At 43.4% G+C, this 27,493-nt stretch overlaps 1 protein-coding gene across 1 annotated transcript in view; it reads right to left on the minus strand.

Moving 5' to 3' along the window:
• Positions 1 to 208: 208 nt before the first annotated feature.
• Positions 209 to 27,493, minus strand: part of rftn1b (raftlin, lipid raft linker 1b) — a gene marked incomplete at its 3' end in the record, with an annotated part of 282,384 nt that continues 255,099 nt past the window's right edge. The window contains exons 11-14 of the mRNA XM_079503732.1: positions 15,317 to 15,435; positions 5,731 to 5,834; positions 1,330 to 1,405; positions 209 to 820 (exon numbers count right to left, since the gene is read on the minus strand). Coding sequence (XP_079359858.1) covers positions 209 to 820; positions 1,330 to 1,405; positions 5,731 to 5,834; positions 15,317 to 15,435 — 911 coding nt within the window. The remainder of the gene's footprint in view (positions 821 to 1,329; positions 1,406 to 5,730; positions 5,835 to 15,316; positions 15,436 to 27,493) is intronic.

Below are 27,493 nucleotides of genomic sequence, written 5' to 3' on the forward strand. Positions count from 1 at the left end.
TGTGATGCATTGTGAGCTTATATTATTTTCACCAAATATTCGCCCCCTGATTAGTGACGCTAGGGTTCACGTGGTTAAACACCAGATTAAAGAGCATGATAGGAGTGGAGATTCCAGGCTGATAGGAGCACATTGTGTTCCAGGGGCCTCAAGATAGGTGCTTTGAGACTCAGGGAGGCGTGACCCTTCATTGGCGGCTTGGGAGGCCTTATTCGTGAGTCTCTTCAGGCGGGTTTTGATTGGATGCCGTGATCCGTGCGTCCGCCGCCAATATAGTGACCGTCCCCTTGTTCGCTGGTCCTTCTGGGCCTGGTTGATCAGTAGCACTCTCTCCACGCTCCTGTTTTTCCTCCCCTGGTCCCAATCCATTTTCCACCACAGCCGCAACGTTTTCCACACCCCCATCAACATCCTCCCCCACCTCGCACCCTCCGTCTATAACCACAGCCACATTTCCATTAATTTGAGACCCTCTACTCTCCGCCACTGCCTCTGTTTCAGGTCGGCTTTTGTCTTCTTCCACTGTGGTACATCTTTCTACTCCTTTCTCCTCCCCTCCACCAACCTCAACCCTGTCATCTACCTTGGTCTTCTCCTCCCTGTCATCAGTCGCCTCAACAGTGTCACATCCTGCCTCTGTCATGGCGGCCCTGTCGTCCTTGTCATTGGTTTCCTCTTTTGCAGCTGGCTCCCTGTCGTCAAGAATCTTGGGATCTTCTGGTTCCTTCTCTGCTGCCGTTTTGTTTTTCTTCTTCTTGTTCTTTGCCACATCTTTGATGCAGTTCTTGTTGGACTTGTTTCGGGGTTTGAAGATGAGTTTCTGGAAGGAACACAAATGCAAAGGTTAAGATAACACATTTCTGGGATGTCGTTCTTGTCAATAGAGTCTTAGCCACAAGGGGCACGATGAAGAATGGGTCTTACTGGATCTAATATGGCACTTGAATCAGGAATAAAGCTGAGGTAATTTTTCAGAAAGAAATGTAATGTCTGCAGAACAAAAAAGAAAACATAAACTATGACAGAGGTTACATTCAGAGGTTATCACCAGTATGCAGGGTCATGAAGAAACCATTACGGGCCCTACCTTTCCAAATGCTGGTGCCACAGAATTGTTAATATCTCAAACAGAGTGAGGTTCATTCACGTTTGTCTGACACATTGTGTATTTATCTACCTACAACAAAAACAACTGTGGTATTGGAGAAATTTGGAGGTGAAAAGGGGTGATGTTGGACTTGGATAGATGGCTAGTGGAGCACAGGATGACTTGACTTGAGGAGAGCCATTCGCCAAGAGAAACATTGTGAGGAATGCAAGGTCACGTACCTTGGATTCCCTCCTCTTACGGACAAGGACGGGTCTCTGCAGAAAGACGATCTGTTTGGTGGAGAGACTTCCATCGCTAAAGGATCAGGGAGACAACATGAGGGATGGGAACAATGCAGGGACAAGAGAAGGATGTTAGAAAGGAACAGAGGGAGAGAAAATCGATGGGACTTAAAAAAAAAAGAAGAAATCTTGGACAGCAATTACAACAATGGGAAACCTGAGATTACTTAGTCATTTCCTACACCAAATATTTTGATTAAACGTCTTGGGCTGTAATTTATTTATGAAGGCGAGACACTTAAATTGAATGGGGGATTGTGTTACCGACAAAGCCACAATGAATAAAACCTTCTTTTATTTCCACAGATTCTTTTTTTTAAATAGGCTTCCCATGATTAGGGCAAAATAAGGTTAGTTTTATGGTACCAACGATTGAGCAATCCACCCTTTTGTTGCCCTCTGCTCTGTTTTATAGCTGTTCGTGCTCTGTCATTGACTTGTTACACTGTCATGACACAACCTCTGCATGCTGTGCTGTTAACTCTTCCTTACACTCATACCTAGAGTAAATGGTAAATGGTGCATTTATATAGTGCCTTTATCCAAGGCGCTTTACATAGATTGTGCATCCATTCACACACAGAGGTTGGCGGCAGAAACCATGCAAGGCACTAGCCAGCACATTGGGAGCAATTTGGGGTTCAGTGTCTTGCTCAAGGACACTTCGACACTAACTCTGGGGGAGCCCGGGTTCGAACAGGCAACCTTGCGGTTACCATCCAGCCACTCTACCCCTGAGCCACCGCCGAGAAGCAACACTGAAGGGTTCAAATGGCAGGAAGCAAACTGAACGTTGTCTTCATGTGCGTCTCTGCATGGCCGTCTGTGTGCACTTGTAAAACACGCATATCTCATACCTCTGCATGATCCATTATCGTGATTCGTGAATATAATCCCCCATGCCATGCACATGTCACGCTCCTGTATTCAAAATAGGATACTTTAAATGAGTAGTCGTGTTGACATATTAATCAGTGCAGGGAACACAGATTGTGTTCTGAGTGGGCGTGAGTGTGTTCAAGTGTGCTGTCACTAACTAGCGTAATAGCACGTCCTCTTGTGTTTTACCCCTTCCGCTCTTCTCCTCTCCTGATAGTCTGATTGTCTATCAGTTCAAATAGTTTTCCTTTTTTCTGTCTGTCTGTTTGATTGATTGAATACTATATTGTCAGAAATGTGCACAGCACGTGGTACAGTAAGACATTTGGCTAAAAGGATAACACAAAAAAGTCATGGGGACTTTCAATTGTGGTCCAGACATCTTTTAAAAATGTTCTCCGATATCAATACAACCATTTTGATGATGCACACACATTGTCATATACACACGCACGCACACGCACACGTGCATGCGCGCTCACACACACACACACACACACACACACACACACACACACACACACACACACACACACACACACACACACACACACACACACACACACACACACACACACACACACACACACACACACACACACACACACAAAGCAGTTTTTGAGTTAAGCTGGACGCTTCAATTGGCAACTAGTTTATGTTGGTAGTACAACGCTAAAGCCTGCTACAAATCTTCCCCTCTCCCAACATCAAATAGGCTTGAGAGTCCTCTAACAGAAGGCTTACTATCTAAACCACCCAAAGCCCACCACTTCTTCCATTTTCCATTACATCCTCCTTCCACTGTTTATCCAGGAGCTATTTTCTAGGCTATCAGACTGTCGGATGGCTTCCTGGTGAATCAAAGCACAAAATGAACCTGAGTTCTCAGCAAAAAGCACCAGCCCATTAAAGTGGCCCTGCCTATTTATGGGAAAATATGCCTGTTGATGGATACATCAACATTAAAACTACTGCTCTGGCAATGGGCCACTTGTTAAGCATGGCACAACCCCCCCCCCCCCCCCAACACACACACACACACACACACACACACACACACACACACACACACACACACACACACACACACACACACACACACACACACACACACACACACACACACACACACACACACACACACACACACCAAACTACGCTACATGAATTAATGTGGCGTAGAGAAACCAGAAGTCCCAGTTAGCATTAATATTAGATGCTTTTGAGATCATTGACACCTCCAGATTAAGTACAAGCTGCAAACCCCTGACTACAGAAGTGTGCACTGTTTAAAAATTGAGAAATCAACACCACAAAACAAGTGTAATGACTAGAGCTAATCTGAACTAGATCATCCACCATTACTTCAGTGTAAAAAATGGGAGAGAAATGAGCTCTGTCTTGTACTGAATCTAGGCCGACTCTGATTAATTAGCCATGTTGCTCTGTTGTGTTGTGGCATTTTGAAAGAGAAGAGAGAAAGAGAGAGAGGGGGTGAGCGAGAGGGAGGGAAGGGAGGGGGGGAAATGAAGGATGAAAATAGAGAGGTAATTAATCAGCTATGCTCTGAAACGGTCACAAACATGACTAACAGAGGTAGGGCTGAGATAAACACTTCCAGTGACACAGTCTGCTACACACTCACAGTTCAAACGCATGACATAACAAGTCACAATGTGCATTATTAGGGTTTATAAGGGTAACATGTTTTGTTAGAATAGACTAGTATTTACCATAAGAGGACATGCAAGTATGGTCAAATAACCGCATTTGGCTTTTCATCTGTGCATACTAACTATTACCAGGATTAATGCTTAAGACTGGTGTTTAAGAGATAGATTATTATCATAGACAATTAGACATGCATAATATGCACTATAATGTCAAATACTTTATTTGTATTTATAGTATCACTAATTATTTTCTACTACTTTCTACTACTACTAAAGACTACTGCTACTAAAATGCTGGTTGAAGAGAGATAGCCTACTGAAGTGCAAAAAAAGAGCATGGTTGCTGTCTCATTTCCAGGCACAAAGAGCGGATATACCGTCATACTAGTATTCACAAATCATGAGTCAGCACAGGTTTTAGCAGAGGAACCATTTCTGTGAGATTTCCATTAATGCACACCACTGCAGCCGTACAGTGTACACTGCTGTATGAAGCTCCAACTAAATTGGTAGAGATTTAGGTCACGTTCATTCAAACCAGATATTGTGAATATGTAATATTTCCTGAATAACATATTTCTGCACCAGATGCGGCCACTTTAATGGGCTGGTGCTTTTTGCTGAGAACTCAGGTTCATTTTGTGCTTTGATTCACCAGGAACAGCTGCCGTTGTAAGGAAATAATTCCAGAACCCACAGACAGAACAGTTGTAGGTGATGTTTACATGGATGTTCAGGCATTGCATTTGGTCTGACATAGAAAATGGATATTTGATACCCATGACATATTGGCTATACGCTACCCAGCAAGCTCGGTCAGGACCTCGACGAATTAGTGACGTCTCGATTGTGGCCAGATCAAGTGAAACCAAGACTAGTCAGATCTGGTCCAGAATATCACCTGATTTCAACCAACTTAAAATGTATCCACTAAGACGGACGTCCCTGGATGAATCAGAGAGTGTCCGATCGAGGCCTGATCAACTTAAGTCATATCATAACTAGTCAGATCTGGCCCAGAATAAGCTATATTATTTCAACTGGTGAAGACATCCTGGAAATGACGTAAAGATCATCCCCATATGGACTGTGATCTGGCCTAGTCCTGAACGTCACTGGAGTCACTGGAGGACATAACGTTATCATGACGTCATTTGGCTTGCTGGGTATTTTGGATTTAGTTTTTATTTCCTGCTGCAATTTAGGCTCATACCTGCGTACCACATGGCCTCAGGTTAAAAAAAAAAGTTAACCCTTCAAGATAAAAAATACGAACAAAATAGAAACCACTTTCACAAGAAAATATACTGCATGTCATACTAGCTGTTTTTGATTGATTGATTGAATAGTTTATTAATAACTTATTAGACAGGCATGTAAAACAGCAACAGAGTACAGTCAAACCAACCAAAAAACATCACACCTGTGTGAACTGAGCGGTGCAACTATACAAATATAGTATATATTTATTGTACTGTACTGTGCGCTGTACTGTATTGTAGTGTACTGTGCTCTGCACTGTACTTTGATTCTTTTTGGTTACCATGTTGCTGCTTTCCGTGCTCGGACACAGAGACAGACACACATACACGTACACATACACAGGGACACACATAGCTGCGTAATGGAGCAGAGGCACCGCTCAAAAAAGTCCTTGCGGTCTTGTTTCCATTAAGGTCCTATGCAATCACTTCATAGACATGGCATGAAGACATGTTATGGTAAACATGTAACATGATTCATAGCAATTGTGACAAAGGAAATGGGCCAATGTAACAGCCATTACCTGTTAGTCTTGATAACTGGAGTGGGTAGCACACAGGTGAGTCTCCAGCCATATGTAGCTAGGGACTGGAGTAATGGAACATAGTCTGTCTTCACCTGCAAACCCTGTGAACAGAGAAGAAGACACACGTCAGTGACGTCACTGCAGAGGAGAATACTTTTTATAACTGTCATTGCGGGTGCAGCAGGGGAAAAAACACGTTGTTTTTTCCGTTGGGTACTTCATTGTAGACCAAGTACTTCCCATACGGTCTGCTAAATTAACCTGGTGTACTCAATGTTTTCCTACAGCGGTTTTATTGTCTGACTTCTGTCTATTGTGCTCTTTTTTTCAAAAAATTATACAGTATATTTGCGTCATCTCACTGTCCCTGTATTTTATCTGTATTCTAATGTTTAAGATCTGCATGTTCAATATGATGAAGTTTTTTCTTTAAACTATGAATGTATAAACATGCCTGGAGAAGCCACTTGCAAGCCCCTGGAGGGTTTTTAGGCTTTCTCCTTCACATTCTTATTGACCTTGTGTATCATTTCTGAAATATTTTTGTATGTGAAAATAAACAAACAAACAAAAACAAAGTGAGAAAGAAAGGCTACTGTACTGCAACTTTTATACTCTACCTGGCAGGTTAAAACAAAAGCCACCATATTTGCATTTGAATGCCTGTGTCTGTGTCCGTAAAGGTGTGACTATGTGACAAAACGACAGTCATGGTGGAGGGAAGCTCAGAGTGCTAATTTGTGTATCTATTTTCTTCATAGATGCTCAAGCACCGACGCAACCAGCCACCCACATAGTCGGCGCCGCTGTTTCACTGCCAAAGTGCAGGAAACAACACGTGCATGAAATGTGCACATACACACATACACAGTGTAATGCTTGATTTACATATACGTGTTTGTGTCTACAAGCTCGAATGCATGATGGAATTTAGCTTGTAGATCGGCTATATCCATTTAGGTATAGGTACATCTGTGAGGATGTCTTTCATGTGTAGCTTAATTGCTGGTGATAGAACTCTGTGGGATTTTTATTTGCTCTGAGAGTGTGCAAATGTAACCAAGAGAATCCATAGAGCATTATAATGACTGTATGAGGTTGCTACTGAGAGCTCCAAGAAGCTCCAGTGCAAGCCAGATGTTTGTCAGTGTTGGGGTACCCACCTGCTCTGCTGTGCTACGCAATCTTATGTATAGATTGTATACTGTAGTGTAGGTAATGAATGATATTCTAGATAGTGGCACACGCACGCACACACACGCACGCATGCACGCATGCGCGCACGCACACACACTTCATGAAGTATGTGGTTTGCGTTGCTCAGTATCTCTGTACCAACCAACTGAAAGACTCCAACACGTGTTCGTTAAATGTGCAAACACCCACACATTTACATATGACAAATGCTGACTTACAATACACTAACACAAAGACGCACGCACGCACGCACGCACGCACGCACGCACGCACGCACACGCGCACACGCACACGCACACGCACACGCGCACGCGCACGCACACGCACACACACACACACACACACACACACACACACACACACACACACACGTCATAACACCCTTAATTGCAAAGAGGAAAGATGAGACTAAATGTCTCAGGATTATAGCCGTCACCTGCGCTGGAACCTGAACCTAGCACATCACTGTAAAAGAGCACACATCACACCTACGCGGGCACCATTAGCCTTTGCTGCGCTATGAATATAATGTAGACTAATTAATAGTGACAAAACTGACAATGTATTCTACATTACATACACAACAGGTAATGAGCCTCACACCAATATGATATAATGGCATACTGTCAGCCTGTTCATTACCCAGTGCAATCATGCACGTTCAAAGCATTTGTTTTTATTTTAAGCTCAATTATCGTGATGTTTTCTTATTATAATTTCATTAAATTGTAAAGAAAATATACTGTATATATTATTTTCAATTAGTGTACAAGTAAAGGACGAGATAAATGGAAGGAGGAAGGAGAGAGGAAATGGTGAGAAGGTGAGATACAGGGAGAGACAAGGTGGCAGAGTGGCATGCACCATAAAGCCTAGTTTGTTGATTTCCAAAAGGAAGAGATCTTCAAGCTAATGCGACGTATTCCTATGGTATACATTGCAGTTCTGTTTTTTCCAGCAAGCGTATTTCAATGTGATGAAGTGTATCGCGTACACAGTAAGCCATATATGTTTTGGGTTAGTTAATGTGATTAGGTTTTGAGGCTCCAAGTCAGCACATGTGGCAGTCCTAACAGTGACTACTAACAGTGGCTGGAAGAAATGGCTGCAACCCTGAGTCGGCCTTTAGCATTCAAGACTGCATCACACGTTATTTACACAGGCATTATTTCCCCGGGGGAGAGACATAGCTTTACGGTTTATTTTGGAACCACTCCCAGAAAAGACCTTAATTGTCTTAAAAGTAAATTAGGAAATAATTTCTCTGTAATGGCTTGCAGCTCTTTAGAGAAGGTGAAAGTTAATCACGGTCCTAAGCGTCTCTCCCCGCACTAAAGCTGAATTTATACTCCATCGCACAAGGGATTTCAAAGGCCAAAAATGGAGAGAGTGCTGATCTACAAGCTATACGCTGCGTCGAAAATATCACTTGTAGATCCGTTCTATTTGGTATGTGGCACTGTCATACTACAGAGTATAAATAGGCTTTACTTATGCTAGGTTGAAGCATTAGCATTCAAGTTATGAAATGAGTGCAAAGTACAGAGCCAACTCAGGGCTAGTTTGCAATAGGGTTTAAGTGGTTAAAAGTCTGAAACAAGTTGTTACTAATGTTTAACTGGTGTAAATGTCATAAGGGCTCAAATCATAGCTGCCCTATAAACAGCTCCTGGAATGAAACTTCTCTGAAGTCAACCATCCACCCTGCCATCAGCATCATCATCACGTCAGCCAGCTGCACGCGCTTCATCTCACACACGCAGGGACGGTGCAAATTACTCTTCCTCTATCTAGGTCACCTCCTCTCTCACCTCAGTCACAAAGGAAAGAGATATCATGGCCGAAGGATATGCTTTAACGATCATTCTCTGCCACCCACAACACACATGCACATACTGTAGTAGCTGCTGTACCTTCGCACGCACTCACTCACGTAGGCATGCATGCACACACGTACACAATTAGAATCAGGCATATTTAATGAACATTCTTGTCCCATTAATCAATTAACCACTTGAACCCTAGGTCCCTATTCTGGAGCAAACATTCGGCAAAAATATCTACAAGCTATTTTCAGCAAAGAGACATGGTAAAGAGGGAAATAAGTAGGCGGCCTAGAATAGAGCCCTGGGGAACACTGGACAGGGTTCAATATTTAAGTGGTTAAATATTTTCAATACATTCACGCAGATACATTTTTAAGAGTAACGTTATAAAGCAAGGCAAGGCAAGTTCATTTGTAAATCAGCAACAGCAAAGGCAGAATCAAACAGAAAGGTTTTTTAGCTGTGATTAAAAGAAGTGAGAGTTGCAGCAGAAGGATAGTGTCGGTGTATTAAACATTCCTCCAACGTCTACTGAATTCTATACCACTCAACGTTTGTGGGATCCTGATTAAAGCAGATGAGTGACTTAACAGACATGCACGCACACACACACATAGACTCACGACTACATGCACGTGCATAACACCCCATCCCATGTCTGGGGTGTCCTCCTCGTCATGTCTAACATAACACCCCATCCCATGTCTGAGGTGTCCTCCTCGTCATAACACCCCATCCCATGTCTGGGGTGTCCTCCTCGTCATGTCTAACATAACACCCCATCCCATGTCTGAGGTGTCCTCCTCGTCATAACACCCCATCCCATGTCTGAGGTGTCCTCCTCGTCATAACACCCCATCCCATGTCTGGGGTGTCCTCCTCGTCATGTCTAACATAACACCCCATCCCATGTCTGAGGTGTCCTCCTCGTCATAACACCCCATCCCATGTCTGGGGTGTCCTCCTCGTCATAACACCCCATCCCATGTCTGGGGTGTCCTCCTCGTCATAACACCCCATCCCATGTCTGGGGTGTCCTCCTCGTCATAACACCCCATCCCATGTCTGGGGTGTCCTCCTCGTCATGTCTAAAACACCCCATCCCATGTCTGGGGTGTCCTCCTCGTCACGTCTAAAACTGGCTCTATCTTCAATGATTTCCTTCTCCTTTTTCCTTCGGCCAACCACGTGGGACCCTAATCTTATTTTGGATGTAATTTGGTTTCTACAGACTGTGAAGTACTGTTTCTGGGACAACCACAACAACAATGTCACTGCTGTTGAGCTCCTTTCAGTTGTTATTCTGCAAAAGTAGACATTTTCTTAAGGTTTATTCAACAAATAACATTCCCTATCATTTACTCTTTTGTAGGGTGTTCCTTGCTCTTGACAACTCTGTGAAAAAACATAGGAATGTTTTCTAAAGATTTTCTAAAAATAAAGATTAGCCAATTCCTCTTAGGTCCTCGCTCTCTGAGTTCTGAGTTCACTTCAATAATGGCTATTTTGTAATTGAGCCAATCAACGTGTGAGCTTGTAGATTGTTTGAGTGTGAGTGTGAGAGACCAGTCCACAACCAAGTGTAGTATAAAGGTTTAACCTGTGGTTACGGTTATACTGAACATTTGAGAGTGTAGTAGTTAGTCTTAGTTGTACACCTGCACATCAATCAATGTTCCCACCCACGCACCCAGCCCAGTATGAATGTGCAAATGTATGGATGAGAAGTAGAGTATAGTGCTGAAATTTCCCCTGAGCAAACCTTCCGTGGATAAGTAAAGGTTAAAGTATGTTGCACATACACATTTATGCTGCACAAACGGTTCAGTAGTCTACTTTACAGCAGCCACCGTGACATGCTGTGTATTAAAAGCCATCCCAGAATATGTGTCTCCAGTTTATGTGTCACTTCCAGTCAACAGTGATGCTGATGTGTGATCTATTCCAGCAGCCTACCGGCTGTGAATTATTTATCATATCACCTTTTTGTCAATCATGAATACACTCAAGGTTATGCCTGATTTATACTTGGTTGTGTGTTGTGTCACACACGTATAAACTCACAACGTGTTGCAGATCGGCTATTTTCAGTGTGCGACACTGGTGTGCAACTGCAAGTATAAATCACACCCTTGGCAAATGTAGACCACACTCTACACAGAAAGGGTCGCAACGCCACAGGAAGCACTTATTTTAGATTGTACCATAACAGAGGCATTTTTTGTGATATAGTGTATTAAATAGTAGTAGAAGGATTATTATATTATATTATAATACAGAACCATGCTATAGCTGTTGCTACATAGAAGATCTTCATTAACGTTTGACAACTAACTAGCATAATTTACCAGTCAGGCAATCTGACTGGTAAATGATGCATTCCAGCTCTGATAAGGCACATTAACCCTGATTGATTTTTTTAATCTTTACTTTGATTATGATATAGTATTTATGATGTGTCACAACACCATAATAACAGTTAAGTATGCCCCCTTGGGATCTGTTGTCATCATAAACAGCTCTTTGAGAATGCATGAAAGAATCTCCAAAGGACCATCATTTCTCCTCATAGACATGGAGCATGTGAGCAGGATATTGGTGCATCTTCAAATTGTTCATTCAGTTCAATTAGTTGTACCTCTTATTCTCCTTGACGGCTTTATTTCTGTGCAAAACATTTCAAGCGGAAATAACTTACTGCTGAACTGTATCTGGCCTCTGGTTATAAGTAAGAACTCTGCCCTGCACATGTACTGACACCCAGGTTGGTTAAGGAGAACAACCTTGTTGTTCCTGTGAAGTTCAGTAATGATAACAGAGCTCGCGTTTCAGTGCATTTTGTACAAGGCCGCTCCTGCAAATAACTATGGAAACATAATTATTTGTTTAGAGAGTATTCCAGCAACATCCATTTAGGGATTGTTTTATTTAGGTCATTTTACTCATTTGCTGTAAAATGAAATAATACTTTTCCTTGTAGAGAATGAATCTTTATTTATAACATTTCTAGGGCACCTACCCAACATCTGCATGAAGTAACCATTTCTAGGGCACCTACCCAACATCTGCATGAAGTAACCATTTCTAGGGCACCTACCCAACATCTGCATGAAGTAACTATTTCTAGGGCACCTACCCAACATCTGCATGAAGTAACCATTTCTAGGGCACCTACCCAACATCTGCATGAAGTAACCATTTCTAGGGCACCTACCCAACATCTGCATGAAGTAACTATTTCTAGGGCACCTACCCAACATCTGCATGAAGTAACTATGGGCACCTACCCAACATCTGCATGAAGTCACTATTTCAATTTGGAAACATTACACTAAATAGAAGATTTGCTGTTTGGTATTAAATTGCATTTAACGCTAAATTGAGATTGATTCAACCGTAGTCTCACTGAATGGACCAAGTTGACAACTGGAGGGAATCCAATGCCTAAGTTACTTAAAGGTCTCATGACATCCAAACATGTTTTTAATTTTAATTTTTCTTTCTTTTTTCTTTTCTTTTTTTAAAAACTCAATTACACCAACAAAAAAAAAAACATTCAGTCAAGGTTTTCTAAATAATTAGGCTCAGAAAATCCCTGGACTTTGAATATGAGAGAATATTACTAATGTAATTAGTTTTTTTTAGATGTAACCATTTTGAGTTCTCATTTTGATCAATTATGTGTTTTCACATTTCACATGATGATCTAATTTTGGAATGAAACCACCAATGTTGATTAGTTCATCAATAATGGAGAGCACCTGTGAGAATTTGTGCCTCTAGAGGCAATATGTGCTTTTATCAGGCAGAAGCATTGATTAGATGTAAAATAGATAAGTGAATAATTAAAACAGAACCTTTCTGAAATGTGCTGACAGTGACACCCATTACTGCAATGTAGTAATGTATCTCCCTTGAGAGAATCCACTAGTACTCTTGCCACTTGAACACAATAATATTGATTGCATATCCTCAGCCAAACAGCTTGTTTTAATGTTTTGTGAGCTTCGTGAATTCAACCACCTGTCAGTCTCTGGTTAAATTAGACTATTAGCACACTGGAGGAGGAAGAAGAAGAAGATGAAAGAAAAGGAAAGGCCCTTCCCAATCAATATTCTGCATGATCTTTCACTGTAATTATCCTGGCAATGAAACAACAATGATCTGTGAAGCCACTTTGCATATCAATTTAAGGCAGTTATCACAATGGATGTGGATGATGTGAGGGCTTGATCACCCTTTGTGAAATAATGTAATGTCAAGCTAATGTCTGCATTGTGTTGATCAGTCGAGTGAAACACTTTTTGATATAAAAGTCTGGGCAAAAGTTGATTGGATCTTGCTGCTCATGAACGTTGGTTTGTCCGATGCTCTGTTCTCTATTGTCAACTTATAAAGGCGCTTTGAAATGTGGTAATTCTTATTATTGATTTAAAAGGTCGAGGGAGTATACAGTTGAAGTCAAGCGTTAGTACGGGACGGGTCTTTTTTATTTGTACATGTGGTCATCAACTCTGGAATGGAAAATAAGAGAGTCACATTTAGGGGACAAAAGTCCTCCTTTCACACTCTGACAGTTCTGGGCTTTGAAAGTCTGAATTCGATTACTATGATAGCATCAGCAAGCACACACGCCCGCATACGCACACACACACACACACACACACACACACACACACACACACACACACACACACACACACACACACACACACACACACACACACACACACGCACACACACACACACACACACACACACACACTCTGTGTGACAGTTAAATGTCTGCAAAGCCTTGAAGTAGACAGAAATCAATTTCCAACTTGGAAATTGTGCTAAAGGGGGCTGCTAATCGCTGGCCAGATAAGGGCTTGTTTGCTCCAGATAAGACAGGCCACTGCGACACATGTCCCATAAATTGAGATCTGCCAGATTTGCCGTTGGGTTTGCGGGGAAAAGGTTGGCAGAATGGGATGTTTGGGACACACAACCAAATTAAAACACTTTTGTTAGAGCTCCATTCTTAGAAAACGTCCTTTCCAAAGAAATCCTTTTGTAGCTCATTACATTACCACAACTTACTGGTGGTTATTGTGCTGAATGGGTTTGTAATAGCTGTGTTGTGCTAATAACATCATATCATCGTGTCAAATGTCTATATGTTTAATGTTCGTCATTGCATGTACAAATTCTGGACCGGAATAGACAGATATTCAGATACTTGTTGGATAGGTCAGTAGTCCAAATTGCTCCCGATGTGCTGGTTGGTACCTTGCATGGCCTTCGCCGCAATCGGTGTATGAATGTGTGTGTGAATGTGTGAATGTAATGCACAATGTATGTAAAGCGCCTTGGATAAAGGCGCTATATAAATGCGCCTTTTACCATTTATGCACCATTTTCCTATCTTATGCTTAGATTTGTTTACAATTTTCTACACAGCAACTTCATGTTGGGATACATCACTGAGGATATGTCCCAGGTGTATCCAAGCGATGTATTTTCGTTCTGAGGTATTCTATTTATAGTGACTCATAGGAATAGACTATGTGACAACCAGGTATCTGGTGACCACCGGAGAGACGGTTGACAGCCGGAATGTAGACGGCACCCCGGGAGCAGTATGGGTTAGCGCCCCAGCCTGTATCCTCCGTGAGGAGGAAGCCCAAAAACCTTCGATGAGGACTTTAGGAGTGCCATTCGAGCCGCAAGTGGAACCTGCAATATCATCGTTGCCCAGGTGGAGCCTGCAGAACCATTGCGGCTCAAGAAACCACCACTCCTGAATGAAGTGTCTGGTGCTGGGAGTCTGGTGCAACGCACATGTCCTGACATGATCACTCCGGCTGGGTCACCCGAGTGAGGGGTATGATGTTCGCGAGACCCGAAACCCAGATGACCTTGGGATACATCACTGAGGATACGTCCCAGGTGCATCCAAGCGATGTATTTTCGTTCTGAGGTAAAGGCTGTTGTACCCTGAGAGGACCCACTGTATGAGCAACTATATAGCTTGAGGAACAAAATACAACGTGGTGCCACTGCTCCATTGAACTTCATTGTTCTTTTCTATCTCCCATTACTTCAAATGGTGTCCTCCTCTGGTTCTGGCAGATTGGCATGACAGGGCACGAAAAAAAGTTAAAATACTGAAATGATGTCCTCATGTCGGACTGCTGACCTGCCACAGAGTATTCTGAATACATAGATATTACTTTGTAAGTGGCGTTTTGTTGGCTCCAAAAAAACATTTTACACACAGTAACTTTTAGCTTGCGGGTAACAACATGTTCTCTGGCGTGTGGCTCTGGCTGTGCTGTTAAAAACCCTCTGTCCACCCAGGTGCATGTCCCTTGCCAATCAGCCAGGAATACAGATGCCCTTTCTATCAATCAAACCATTAGGCCTGGGGAGGCGTGCCCTTAGTGCCCAAATAATATAATCCAATAATAATTTATCAAAACTAATACAACTAATAATGCTAAATAATAACAGCTACAATCATGACAATAATAAACAAAAAAACAGTTGACATGCTAACATTATGTATATAGACTTACATCAATGATGGTCCACTGCTCCACCACGATGGCATCATATGTGGGGTTGGCCGCACTTTGCTCACCCTCCGTAGCCTCTTGGAAGATAAAGACACTTTCCACTGACTTAGGCAGTACGTCTGCAGAGAATGAGAGAGGGGGGGGGGGGGGGGGATCCAGCCATGAAAAGAGTATTTACAGGATGGAGTGTCTGGCCACAAACCCTTCAGGCCTTCCCTAACACTCCTCTCTCTCTGTCTTGCGCACGCACGCACGCACGCACGCACGCACGCACGCACGCACGCACGCACGCACGCACGCACGCACGCACGCACGCACGCACATTCACACACAGTATTATATGTACAGAACAGCCAGCAGCATAGGTCATTTATATGAGCAATGCTCACAACATTATTGAGAGTGAAAGAACCAGCTACAGTAGTCAGTAGTCTCCCTCTGGGGGGAGCAGACCCTAAGCTGGATGTGTGGACAGATCTTTTGGGTGGGAAATGTGGTTGCAGACTTAACGATACCAATCTGACCGCCATTAAAGAATAAAGCTTTCGGCTAAGCCTGTGCAATACACCCTAAAAAGGCTTAAACGAAGCGAGGCACAACAAGACATTGATGCTGACACTATAGGCCACTGTTGAGATTGCACCAGACCGACCCAATAGATTCTCATAAGCTTCCATTTTATCGGAGCCTCAGAGGCGAACAATCACGGGATTGGCATCCGAGGCAGGCAGAGCCCCCGGGCTCTGCGCCCGCTCCACCCAATGTCTCTTTTGAAGTGCAGTGCACATTACACGCACACACACGCACGCACGCACGCACGCACGCACGCACGCACGCACGCACGCACGCACGCACGCACGCACGCACGCACGCACGCACGCACACACGCACACACGCACGCACGCACGCACGTACAGACACATAATGCAATGTCCAGTCCAGGCTTTCCGGCTGGCCTGAGTGCTTTCTCATTACTCCAGCACCATTTACACACTAATACAGTTTGCGGGGACCCAGGCATCACCGTGAGACACCATTTCATTACTGGGCCCTAATAATAGGGGATTGAGGGGTGGCTGGAGAGCTTCGGCTGGGGGAGAGAGCAGACGCGATAAAGAAAGTAGAGAGGACGAGAGATGGTGAGAGTGAAGGGTGCAGAATGAGAGAGAGAGAGAGAGACAGAGAGAGAGAGAGAGAGAGAGAGAGAGAGAGACAGACAGACAGACAGACAGACAGAGAGAGAGAGAGAGAGAGAGAGAGAGAGAGAGAGAGAGCAGGAGCGAGATCTGAGTGAGAATGAGAGATAGAGAGAGAGACGAAGAGAGGAACAGGGAGAACGACAGGCTCCTTTATCCCTTCTCCCAGAAAACCCCATTAGGCTGTGAGTATACTCAATGGAAGACATCTTTCTGCCGTCTCTTAGCTCTTTCACGTACAGACATTGTCGTTGTTCACCCAAAACCCACCCTTCCCCTCTTCCTCCACTCCCCCCCCCCCCCCCACACACACACACACACACACACACATTGTACCTCCTCATTCATTACCCATCCCTGCGTACCATGTAATTGAAAAGCTCTCTTGGAGATGTGTGCTGTCCCACAACTGCGGGTTCACGCCAAGCCGCAGAATCAGTCAGGTGAGACAGGCACGGCCATTCTGTCTCTTTGCTTTAGACTGAACGGCCTGTCTGTGGTATAACATAGGCCGACACTCAGCAGACAGAGAGAGAGAGAGACAGAGCGATTGAATGAGACAGGGAGAAGGTTGCTCACAGGGCACGCAGCGGGTGGGGTTGGGTGGAAGGTGGGGGCTGAGGGGGGCTGAGGGAGTTATGGTCCACACGAATAAACATTATCATCTGCTTATCTGCGACTGAGCACCGACTAGAGCAGCGCTTCTCAAATGTTTCATGTCAAGGACCCCCAAATTAATATGGATTAGGTTGCAGACCTCCATCTGAAAATATTTCGTACCATTACGAGTACCAAACAAGATTTGTGTTGTTACAAAATATTCCAAATGTTTTTTTATTCAGAGAATAGCAGAGATGTACAAGCTCACAATGGGTCACAAGCATCGGGGGGTGACAGCAACTGGACCGAAAAGGAATATGGCGACAAAGGAAGAGGAAGGACATGCTGCTAGTTAGATGGAGCGGCAGGGAGATTGAGAGTGACACCGAGCAGCTGAAATGACAGAGAGAAGAGTCGAGAAGAGACAAAGACTTGACTCTAGTGCTGACACACGGAAGCACTGACACGCAGCACTGAGTTGGTAGTGATTTGTGTGTGTGTGTGTGTGTGTGTGTGTTGGGGGCATATATATATCCTTTAAAGGTGGGACCGTCACTCTGACTCAGCCATAACCATATAAGGAGTTCCCAATGCAGCTACGCATATACTGATGAGTCACATCAGCGATCTCCATATATGGGCATAAAGGGACATGGAATGACATTATACTGGGATCTGGTTGTCCAGAGCCACGGATCCAACACGCATCATGTGCATATATGGGACTCAAACTCGGCGAACGCTTCATAAAGACGCCGTAGAGTAGTTTTGGTGCTTGCCGAACTGGTGTGATTGCCGAACTTCCGACACGCACGCACGCACGCACGCACGCATGCACGCACGCGTCCCCAGTGGGGGTACAGTATATTCTATCCTTGATTATGGTCACACTGAATTAAATTTATTTTGGGAAATGTCAGACTGTCAGATAATCATGTTCATCACAATTTAACAATTTAGTTCAAATGTATGTTAACCACATAAATAAGGTCCTTTCAGACGGGCAGTGACTGACACGCCTATAGTAATTCATTTACAATGAGACAACGCAAGCGTATTTACATGGGCACGGTCCCGTGAAATTGTCGCGCGCGTCCTCGTTTACGCTACGCGTCCCGTGCCCCTCTCTGGAGCAGACCTGTCGCTGATCCAGGCGACAACGTCTGCATCACACACTGCCCATCTGAAAGGACCTTAACTCTGGTATCCCTATCTTGGAAAGAAATCACATTCGTGTGAGGTGAGGGCCTCACGGGGGTTCCTTTCCTTTATCCATCCTGGCTTGTTTCTTGTATGAAACAAAATGAGTTACAAGATGTATTGATATTGGCCACATGACGTCTTGCATTGTCATAGTGCCCTAAACAAACATTAAAGTCCATATTTGGCTGGCCAACGATTTACGCCTGTGCTCTAAACAAAAATAAAAAATCCTATAGACTTGGCTGCCATAATGACGTCATCTTCAAAAGCCATGTATTGGAGGGGATAGAGCCTCTCAATATTCAAATCGCGATATGTTGTACAAACCTATTGTAGCTATACTCATGATAACTGACATATAGCTACAGTAGTGAGAACACCTAAAAGGTTCTCCTCAGTCTCTGCTGTAATAAGGAGGCAGACAGACCACTTTCCCCCAATTGTTCCAGATCCATGAAACTCTGTTAAATTTTAATCCCACCTCATCTTGAATAAAAATCTCGCAAATCCAAATAAAGCATTTATCACATTATGTGTATGTGCGCACATGTACGCACCACACCGTATATCGGTGTGCATGCATGAGTGTGTGTGGGGGTGTGAGCAGTCACACACCAGTATATCTGCTTGATGTCCAGTTGACCTCTGCCAGCCTGCAGTCATGTCTGCAGACATGATTTAAACATGTGTGCTTAGCACTGCCTCAGAGAAATGGAGACAGGCCTCTGACACCTTATCTATATTTCAAACAGGACAGTCGGCAATGCAGAGAGATAGCGAGAGAGATAGAGAGAGAGAGATAGAGAGAGAGAGAGAGAGAGAGAGAGAGAGAGAGAGAGAGAGAGAGAGAGAGAGAGAGGTGGGGGGAGAGGGCAGAGGGGAGAGAGAGAGAGAGAGAGAGGGGGGGGGGGGGGGGGGGGAGAGATTTGTTTGGATTGGACAGTGCTCTCCCCCATAGAGTTTAAGGTCGGGCAGTATGGGGGGGTTACCTGTGGGTTACCGGGCAGATTTCATTGGGTACGTACAGTAGCTAAGGCTGTTTTATGGAAGAGGTTGAATGGACACATTTGCACACACACAGGTGTGTTTCACCACTCTTACCGTAGTTGCTCAGGCACCTCAATTCACTCCTGCCGGGCTGGGGATCAATAAAGTTATATTTATCTTAAAAACATTTAACGAACACAGGAACAACTAGAAAAAGTGCCTCTGGGCACAGGTCTCCAGCAGGAGGATAGGAGTGTGTGTGATGTTTGGCAAAATGTTTAGGAGTAATATAAACATGTTTGTGTGTGTGTGTGTGTGTGTGTGTGTGTGTGTGTGTGTGCGTGCGTGCGTGCGTGCGTGCGTGCGTGCGTGCGTGCGTGCGTGCGTGCGTGCGTGCGTGTGTGTGATGCGACTTGGCCTGTTGTAGCGCCACCATGAGGCTGATTTGAAAACTGTCAAGTGGCATTTCTTCCTCAGCCTAGTGGGAATAGGCATGCACAGTTTCACCGCAATCGGACGCTACGTTGAGGAGTTGTGGCGATTTGTACAAAACGCTCTGGCATTCAGGGAGTGTGTGTGCAGAGTATGGCTGCGATCAAGCCAACGGTGCCAGAGATTAGCTGTTCACAGACGGACACACGGACGGACACACGGGCGGACGGACGGACGGAGTGCAAAACATACTTCGGCCTGGTGGAGACAAAAAGCCTACAAACACACACACACACACACACACACACACACACACACACACACACACACACACACACACACACACACACACACACACACACACACACACAGTTCTATTTCCATGGCTAATTAATGTTTGCCTCAGTGTGCATTTCCCCGACACACACACAAAAAAGAAGAATCTTTTCACAGCTAAAATAATACCTTATTGGAATTTCAATATTCTGCAGATCCTTGACGCTCTCCCTCCTTTGGCTTTGCCCTGAATATAGAAAGCAGCGAGGGCTGACTGTCATGCATATGAATAGCTCAATGTCTCACGGCCCGGGCTACAAATCCTCGCCGTGGGTGTGGAGAGCTTAAGCTATACCCGAAACAAAGCCAAACTCCTTGTCAACACAATTTCTTTCAAATCAACAGCCCCCTCCTCATCCCTTCCCTAATCAACCACGCCATGGCTTTGTGTTTTATAGGACCCGTATACACAGTAAAATCCTCAATGTTAATTTAACTCAGTGTAGAGATGTAACCAAATGGACCCTTACAGGTCCAGGTCAGGTTACATCTGGACACTCTGGATACATTAACACTGAGGAGTTTACTGTGCATGTATTTTATTGACACTGCATATTATTGCATACCGTATGTTTGTACTCATAGTCATTCAGTGGTTCTGAAAGTTGGTTCCTTGATGGGGTTCCAAATGCCTTACAATTTACAAATGAAATTAGGCATTAGCAGACACTCTTAATCCAGAGCGATTTACAGTAAGCAAGAACACCAGGTAATACATCAAATACATAGAACTAGTCATCTATGATCATAAGTAGACTAACACAATGAAACGAAATGTCTACATAACATGGTATCTAAATTACATATTTTAGCCTTTGCATACACTTTAATTAAAAGGTTTGAGAACCATGCTCTGGTGTGTGACTGTGTTTATGTATGTGTGTACTCTAGTGTGAGACTGTGTTTGTGTGTGTCTTTAATGCATGTCTAATGACGCTGGGGCCTGTGTGCAGGAGGCTCTTTGAGCTCAGACTTTTAAAAACTCAATATCACTGTAATATCTATAATAACCAACCCCAATCCCTCCCTGCCCCCCAGCTAGACATGCAGGGATATTAAACAGTCTGAGCTGCCTCTAAACATACATGTATGCACGCAGGTGCACGCACGCACGCACGCACGCACGCACGCACGCACGCACGCACGCACGCACGCACGCACGCACGCACGCACGCACGCACGCACGCACGCACGCACGCACGCACGCACGCACGCACGCACGCACGCACACACACACACACACACACACACACACACACACACACACACACACACACACACCAGACACAACAGACCCTACACACAGTATTGTGTGCATATTCATACAAAACTCTCTTGTCCGACTTCACCATGGAAACCTTTCTTCCAGAGGGGGAGAGCATGTGACAGTCTGTGTGTGTGTGTGTGTGTGTGTGTGTGTGTGTGTGTGTGTGTGTGTGTGTGTGTGTGTGTGTGTGTGTGTGTGTGTGTGTGTGTGTGTGTGTGTGTGTGTGTGTGTGACGTGTGTGTGTGTGTGTGTGTGCGCACATCAAACAGCCCATGGTCAGGGACAAAAGAGGCACAAAAGAGGTGACTTGTCATTAGGGAAAAGCGCAGGAGGAAAATCCAGATGAATATAAAATATGATACTGTATGTATATACATATATATATATATATATGATACTGTATGTACATTATAAAATATGATACTGTATGTACATTGTATTACTGTATGTACATTGGCAAAAATCAAAGGTGGTTTGACTGTGAACTCCCAAATTAATCATCACAATGGCAACAAAAACCAACATAAGAATGCCTTTTCATGCTTCGCACAACAATACTGACAGTTAACATTTTATAAAGTGATTTATATGTGCTTCAAAGGGTGGAGAAATATTTACCGCATGCAAATAGGTGTTTATAATGTTGTATAAGTGGGTAATGTCGTCCATCATTATCAAAGAGAACGTGGTTCACAAACGTTTTAGGTCGAGATCCAAATGCCATGTCAAATGCCTCCTGACGACCCCTTCGGGTCGTCAGGAGGATCAGACAACACTACAGCTCAAATCACATGGCCGCAGGGAACATGGACAGCTACGCACTGCTTCTCAAGCCCCTCCTCAAGGACACCCATGCAGGTCTCCTTGAGGAGGGGCTTCCAGGGGGTCCCCAGCTAAATGGTTGATACTATAGAGCACCGAAGTCTGACGTCAATATCGGTAGAGGGCGCAAAATCACGGGTTCATGTACTTTTTATTTGCATTGTAATCCCCATATTTTTAGATCGGGATTTTAGATCGCCTCATATAAGAACTGTGTTTGAAAAATAAACACGTCATCCCGGCCGTTTCACTCATATGGATATGAAGAATCAACTGACTGAGAGAAAACGCTATTGTTACTGCTACTGAATTAGTTACATTTTCGCTAGAAACAGACTATCATATATGAGTGACTGACTGACGCAAACGATACAGAGACACCTCCCTGACAATAACACTGAGACAGCTTGTTTATTTTTGGACCACAATGCTTATATGAAACGATTTTAAGATGACCCATGTTATTCTCCATAGAGAAATTACTTCTGTGAACCAGGGGATGAGCGAGTGACGTCAGGACTTCGGCGCTCTATAGTTAGAAACCAGATGAACGGGTCTGTAACTCCACAAGTGTACAAATGGAAGCAAATGGACCCATTTGTACACTCTCAGAGTTGAATTAGCACCGAGCATTTTACAATGTTGACTGGAGTCCCAGAAATAAAAAGAAATATTATCAAATGGCCCTAAAGCCTAAAGCATATCAAACTGGGGTCCTAAAAATTAAAAAGGTTGAGAATCACGGTTGTAGAGCCTTGCAAAGCAGTCCGTGGTTGCGTAGCCTAAAGCCCAATTTATTCTTTGTCATATGACAATGTCACGTGGCAAAAATACTTGATTTATAAGCTCACAATGTGTTGCGAGCTTATACTGTAGATCTGCTAAGCTTGTGACTTTGACTTCAGTGGAGCTAAAGTAAAATAAACAATGGACCCAGAACAACAAAACAGTTAACTGTTTTGTTGTTCTGGATTGCTGTCTCTGTTCTATGAATTTTAACTGGAAAAAAAGCATTTATGCTTTTTGCATTTGTGAATAAATGGAACAAGACATCACGTCTTAGAAAGAAGGAAAAAAACACCAACAAACACACTATTCCTTGGAGACTGTATGCAAGTACATGTATCTGTCATTACATGACATATTGAAGTACATGTGGGGCATTAAGTCCTGGCCCCAGGCTGTTGCTGTCACTATGATTGTCCAATCAAAATAAGTGCCTCTTTCTCTGTCACTCCAAATCCTTTATTGTGTTGCTTTGCTGTCGAGCGTGTCCCTAATGTGTATGCGGTTGAGATGGTCTCCCGCGATGAAGAGAGAATCTCAGCACACGCTCAGCAATGGATCTCAAAGGCATCGCTATGCGGTTGAGATGGTCTCCCACGATGAAGAGAGAATCTCAGCACACGCTCAGCAATGGATCTCAAAGGCATCGCTAAATTTGGAGATGTCGATGTTGGCTGCAGATTGATTGTAGGAATCGTGAGATGTGTTTCTGTTTGATGTGATTAGCTACTGTAATAACAAGCAGGAGCTTTTTGACTTTGCACAGCACCATGTTCACCTCTGTAATGTTACCTGCTTTGCACAGCACCATGTTCACCTCTGTAATGTTACCTGCTTTGCACAGCACCATGTTCACCTCTGTAATGTTACCTGCTTTGCACAGCACCATGTTCACCTCTGTAATGTTACCTGCTTTGCACAGCACCATGTTCACCTCTGTAATGTTACCTGCTTTGCGATCATTACGTCACAGTCCTTAACTGAATTGAATTCTGTTGGCTGTAAGCTACAGTAGTGTGAAAATAGACAAAGATCCTTTGCATCTCACTCTGCACCTGCCATGTGCTTCTTTGTACTTACGTAATCAATTTAGAATCTTAGTGGAGTTATGTGAAGACCGAAATCATCAATCATTTTTGTTGTTTTATGTTTTGTTTTAACAGTAATGTGTAATGGTAGAATTCCTAGTGTTTAGTTTGATTGTTAGGTGTGAATATTTGGATGCCAGGAAGAGTAGCCTTCACTGTAGTGAGGACTAATGGGGATTTGTAATAAACAATTCAAATTGTTTATTTGTAATAAACAACAATAAACTTAACAGCACATTAAATATAATTGCTATCAGGTGGAAACCTTGGTGGAAAGAGCCAATGGATTCAATTTAGTTATTATTTAGTCACATGCTTTTGTTAATATTTTTCATTATAAAACCCACAGACAGACTTTCACTTACTACAATGTAAAACAAATGGCGAGAATATATTTACAAGCTCACAGCATACCACGATGTGACGCATTGTGAGCTCGTAGTACAGCTATTTTCACTTCTTCTGCATGACACTGCTGTACAGCAAAGCAGGGCATTCATTTACAACAACAAAAACATAAAAAGTTGAAATGTGGAGATACGAGGTTAACGATATGCAAAATATGTTGGAAGAAAAAGAAAAATAGAATTATAATAATTCACTTCATTACTCTATTCTCGGGACATAAAATATGCAAGGAGGCACTCATTTGTTATCAGGTTAATTATCTATGTTTCGGAGTCAGTGAGGCGTTTCAGCCTCTATGGTTTCAGCACTCACTTTCAGCAATTAATGAATTATGACTCTTATTTACATTGGCTGGGTTATTCCACAGTTGTTGGAATTAAGAACTGGTGCAATGGTGCCCCTGGGCCTAGGTGGCAAGAGCAATAGGATGTGTTACGGGAGAAACAAAACAAACCAGACTGTGATCTTTTTGGCCCTTAAAATCACATTTATCTTTCCCATGTGTTCCTCCTACAGCTCTAAAATACAGGAATACATTTATAACAAACCTTTCGTCTCAGCTAACTTAGTACTACTGAAACGCATAATCATACTAGGCAGTGGCTCTCAACTTTATCAGGATCAGGGTCCACTTGGATATCTTGAAAGCGTTCGCGGCCAACCTATCTGCCCACTTAACACTACGCCACATGCATTTTCAGAGCATGTTTATTTTTTATGATGAATCATAAAAGGCTGTGTTCAAGCTAGGATCAATGGAGCTAACATAGTGTAGGCCTACTTTAACTTCATATGGACCTTACTGGTTTATCGGTATCACAGTGAAATAATTTATGTGATATTATCATTAGAATCACAGTGTTTCGCAAATTATTTGGGGCCGATTTGTAATATCCTCACGGCCTACAAGTGGGCCCCAGCACACAGGCTGAGAATCGCTGGACTAGGGAATGTATTACCTTTTGTTGCGTCCTTCCATGTGTCATTACTGTGTGTGGGCACACTGTACAGTATGTGTGTTTTTTGGTCTGCGGTATCTTTGTTCTGGAGCCGCCCGTCACAGGATTACTATAGGCACTGGGCGGATTGTTGCCCAGATCGATGGGCCAATCATAGGGCTGGGTCACAGATAATAACTGTCAACACCTTGTGAGGTCGGCAGAGATGATAGAGATTAAACGGAGACACCCCAACTTCTTTTCATTTCCTGAATCATGGGTGCTGTGCTGACCCCTTTAGGAGACCAGAAGCAGACTGTGAGTCTATTCATTTCATTGCAGAAGTGCACATGAGCACAGATTATGACCCATTCCTTTGCCACATAGTCACTGAAGTAAATATATTGGACTCATTCCTCACAAGTCACAGACCTATATGTTTACAGCTTGCTGACATTAACGTGGGATGGCCACGCCCGATTAGGAGACCGGAAATCCCTACCAGCCAGGGTACCAAGTACCTACATGTCATGTCTACTGTCTTTGGCTGTGACTGTGATTTAATATAACCAGTCCGTCTCTGTTTTAATATGTTTCCGTAATTAGGCGCCAACCCAGTTGTTTTCTATTTTCTAGGGAAAACGAACCCCTTTGATATGTTATGTACATTAGTAATCCCTTTCTCTACTCGTTTAATATGTAGCATTCTTCAGTACTACTCACTACTGAAGCGCCAGTAGCAGTACTGGACACTTGTTTGTTATGCTGGGCACTAGTAATGCCACAGACGAATAACAGTCTAAGTCCACACTATTGATCCATAATGTATAAATGATAGATAAGGGTTCAGGACAACGAGGCCTTTTCGTGGAGGGATCAGATTGAAATTTGGACTTAGACTGTTTTTCGTCTGTGGTACTCAGTTTTGTCTTTTAAGAATTTGTGTCCATTTGTCCATTTGTGTCCACCCCATCATGTTTGTTCTAAATGGTAAATGGTAAATGGTGCATTTATATAGCGCCTTTATCCAAGGCGCTTTACATAGTGCATTACATTCACCCATTCACACACACATTCATACACCGATTGCGGCGGAAGCCATGCAAGGTACCAACCAGCACATCGGGAGCAATTTGGGGTTCAGTGTCTTGCCCAAGGACACTTCGACATGTAGACAGGAGGAGCCGGGATTCGAACCGCCGACCCATGGATCATTGGACGACCTGCTCTACCTCCTGAGCCACAGTCGCCTGTTTTGGATAATCTTGGATAATCTTGTGGGATGACTGTTATCTGTGTCATACACTTGTTGTTTGTTTATAGTGGTTCGCCTTAAAATACGTAGGGCTCTTGTCTTGTCTGTGTTCTACTTTGTTGTTGTTTTTGTTCCCTACTATAGGTTGTGTAAAGCTGTGGTTGTTTTAGTGGTGTGCTGTAACCCCCCGTGTGGGCGGCTGTATCTCTCCCTCCTGGTGTGTATACAGTACATGTATGGTGATATTATGAAAAACATGTGAGAACATTATTGAATGTGACGTAATCTTCAAAAGCCATTCATTAAAAAAATCACACGATGAGGGGCGCTCTTGTCATCGTACATCAATTTATTGGCCAAGCGTTCCCACCAACATGTGATTGGTTAGCTGATTTTCTCGTAAATTTTCCCTTCAATGTCAATGTCGTTTAATGTTTTGATATTTAATTTACGTCATATTTAGCGGAATTACCAGCTCTTATCATCATACATCATCTCATACTGGCCAATCAGAATGCCTGTTGCCTGCATGATTGGTTAATTCTGGCCAATCAGAATGCCTATTGCCTGTGATTGGTTAGCTGATTTGCTCGTTTACATATGCCATAAATTGTCCCTTCAATGTCAGTGGCGTTTAATGTTTTCGTGTTTAATTTATGTCATATTTAGCGGAATTCTGACATCATTTTTCCGTTCATCGTCAATGGCAAAACTTGAGACGGGCGGGAACAAAATTTAGCGGACATTTGACCGGAATTCTCTTACCGTGGTCAATGGCAAATCTTGAGACGTGTGGGGACAAAATCTGTTTATAGAAGCGCCCCATACAAATCACACTTGTGTGAAGTGAGCGGCACTC

This window comes from Electrona antarctica, assembly GCF_951216825.1.
Source record: "Electrona antarctica genome assembly, chromosome: 6".
NCBI lineage: Eukaryota > Metazoa > Chordata > Actinopteri > Myctophiformes > Myctophidae > Electrona > Electrona antarctica.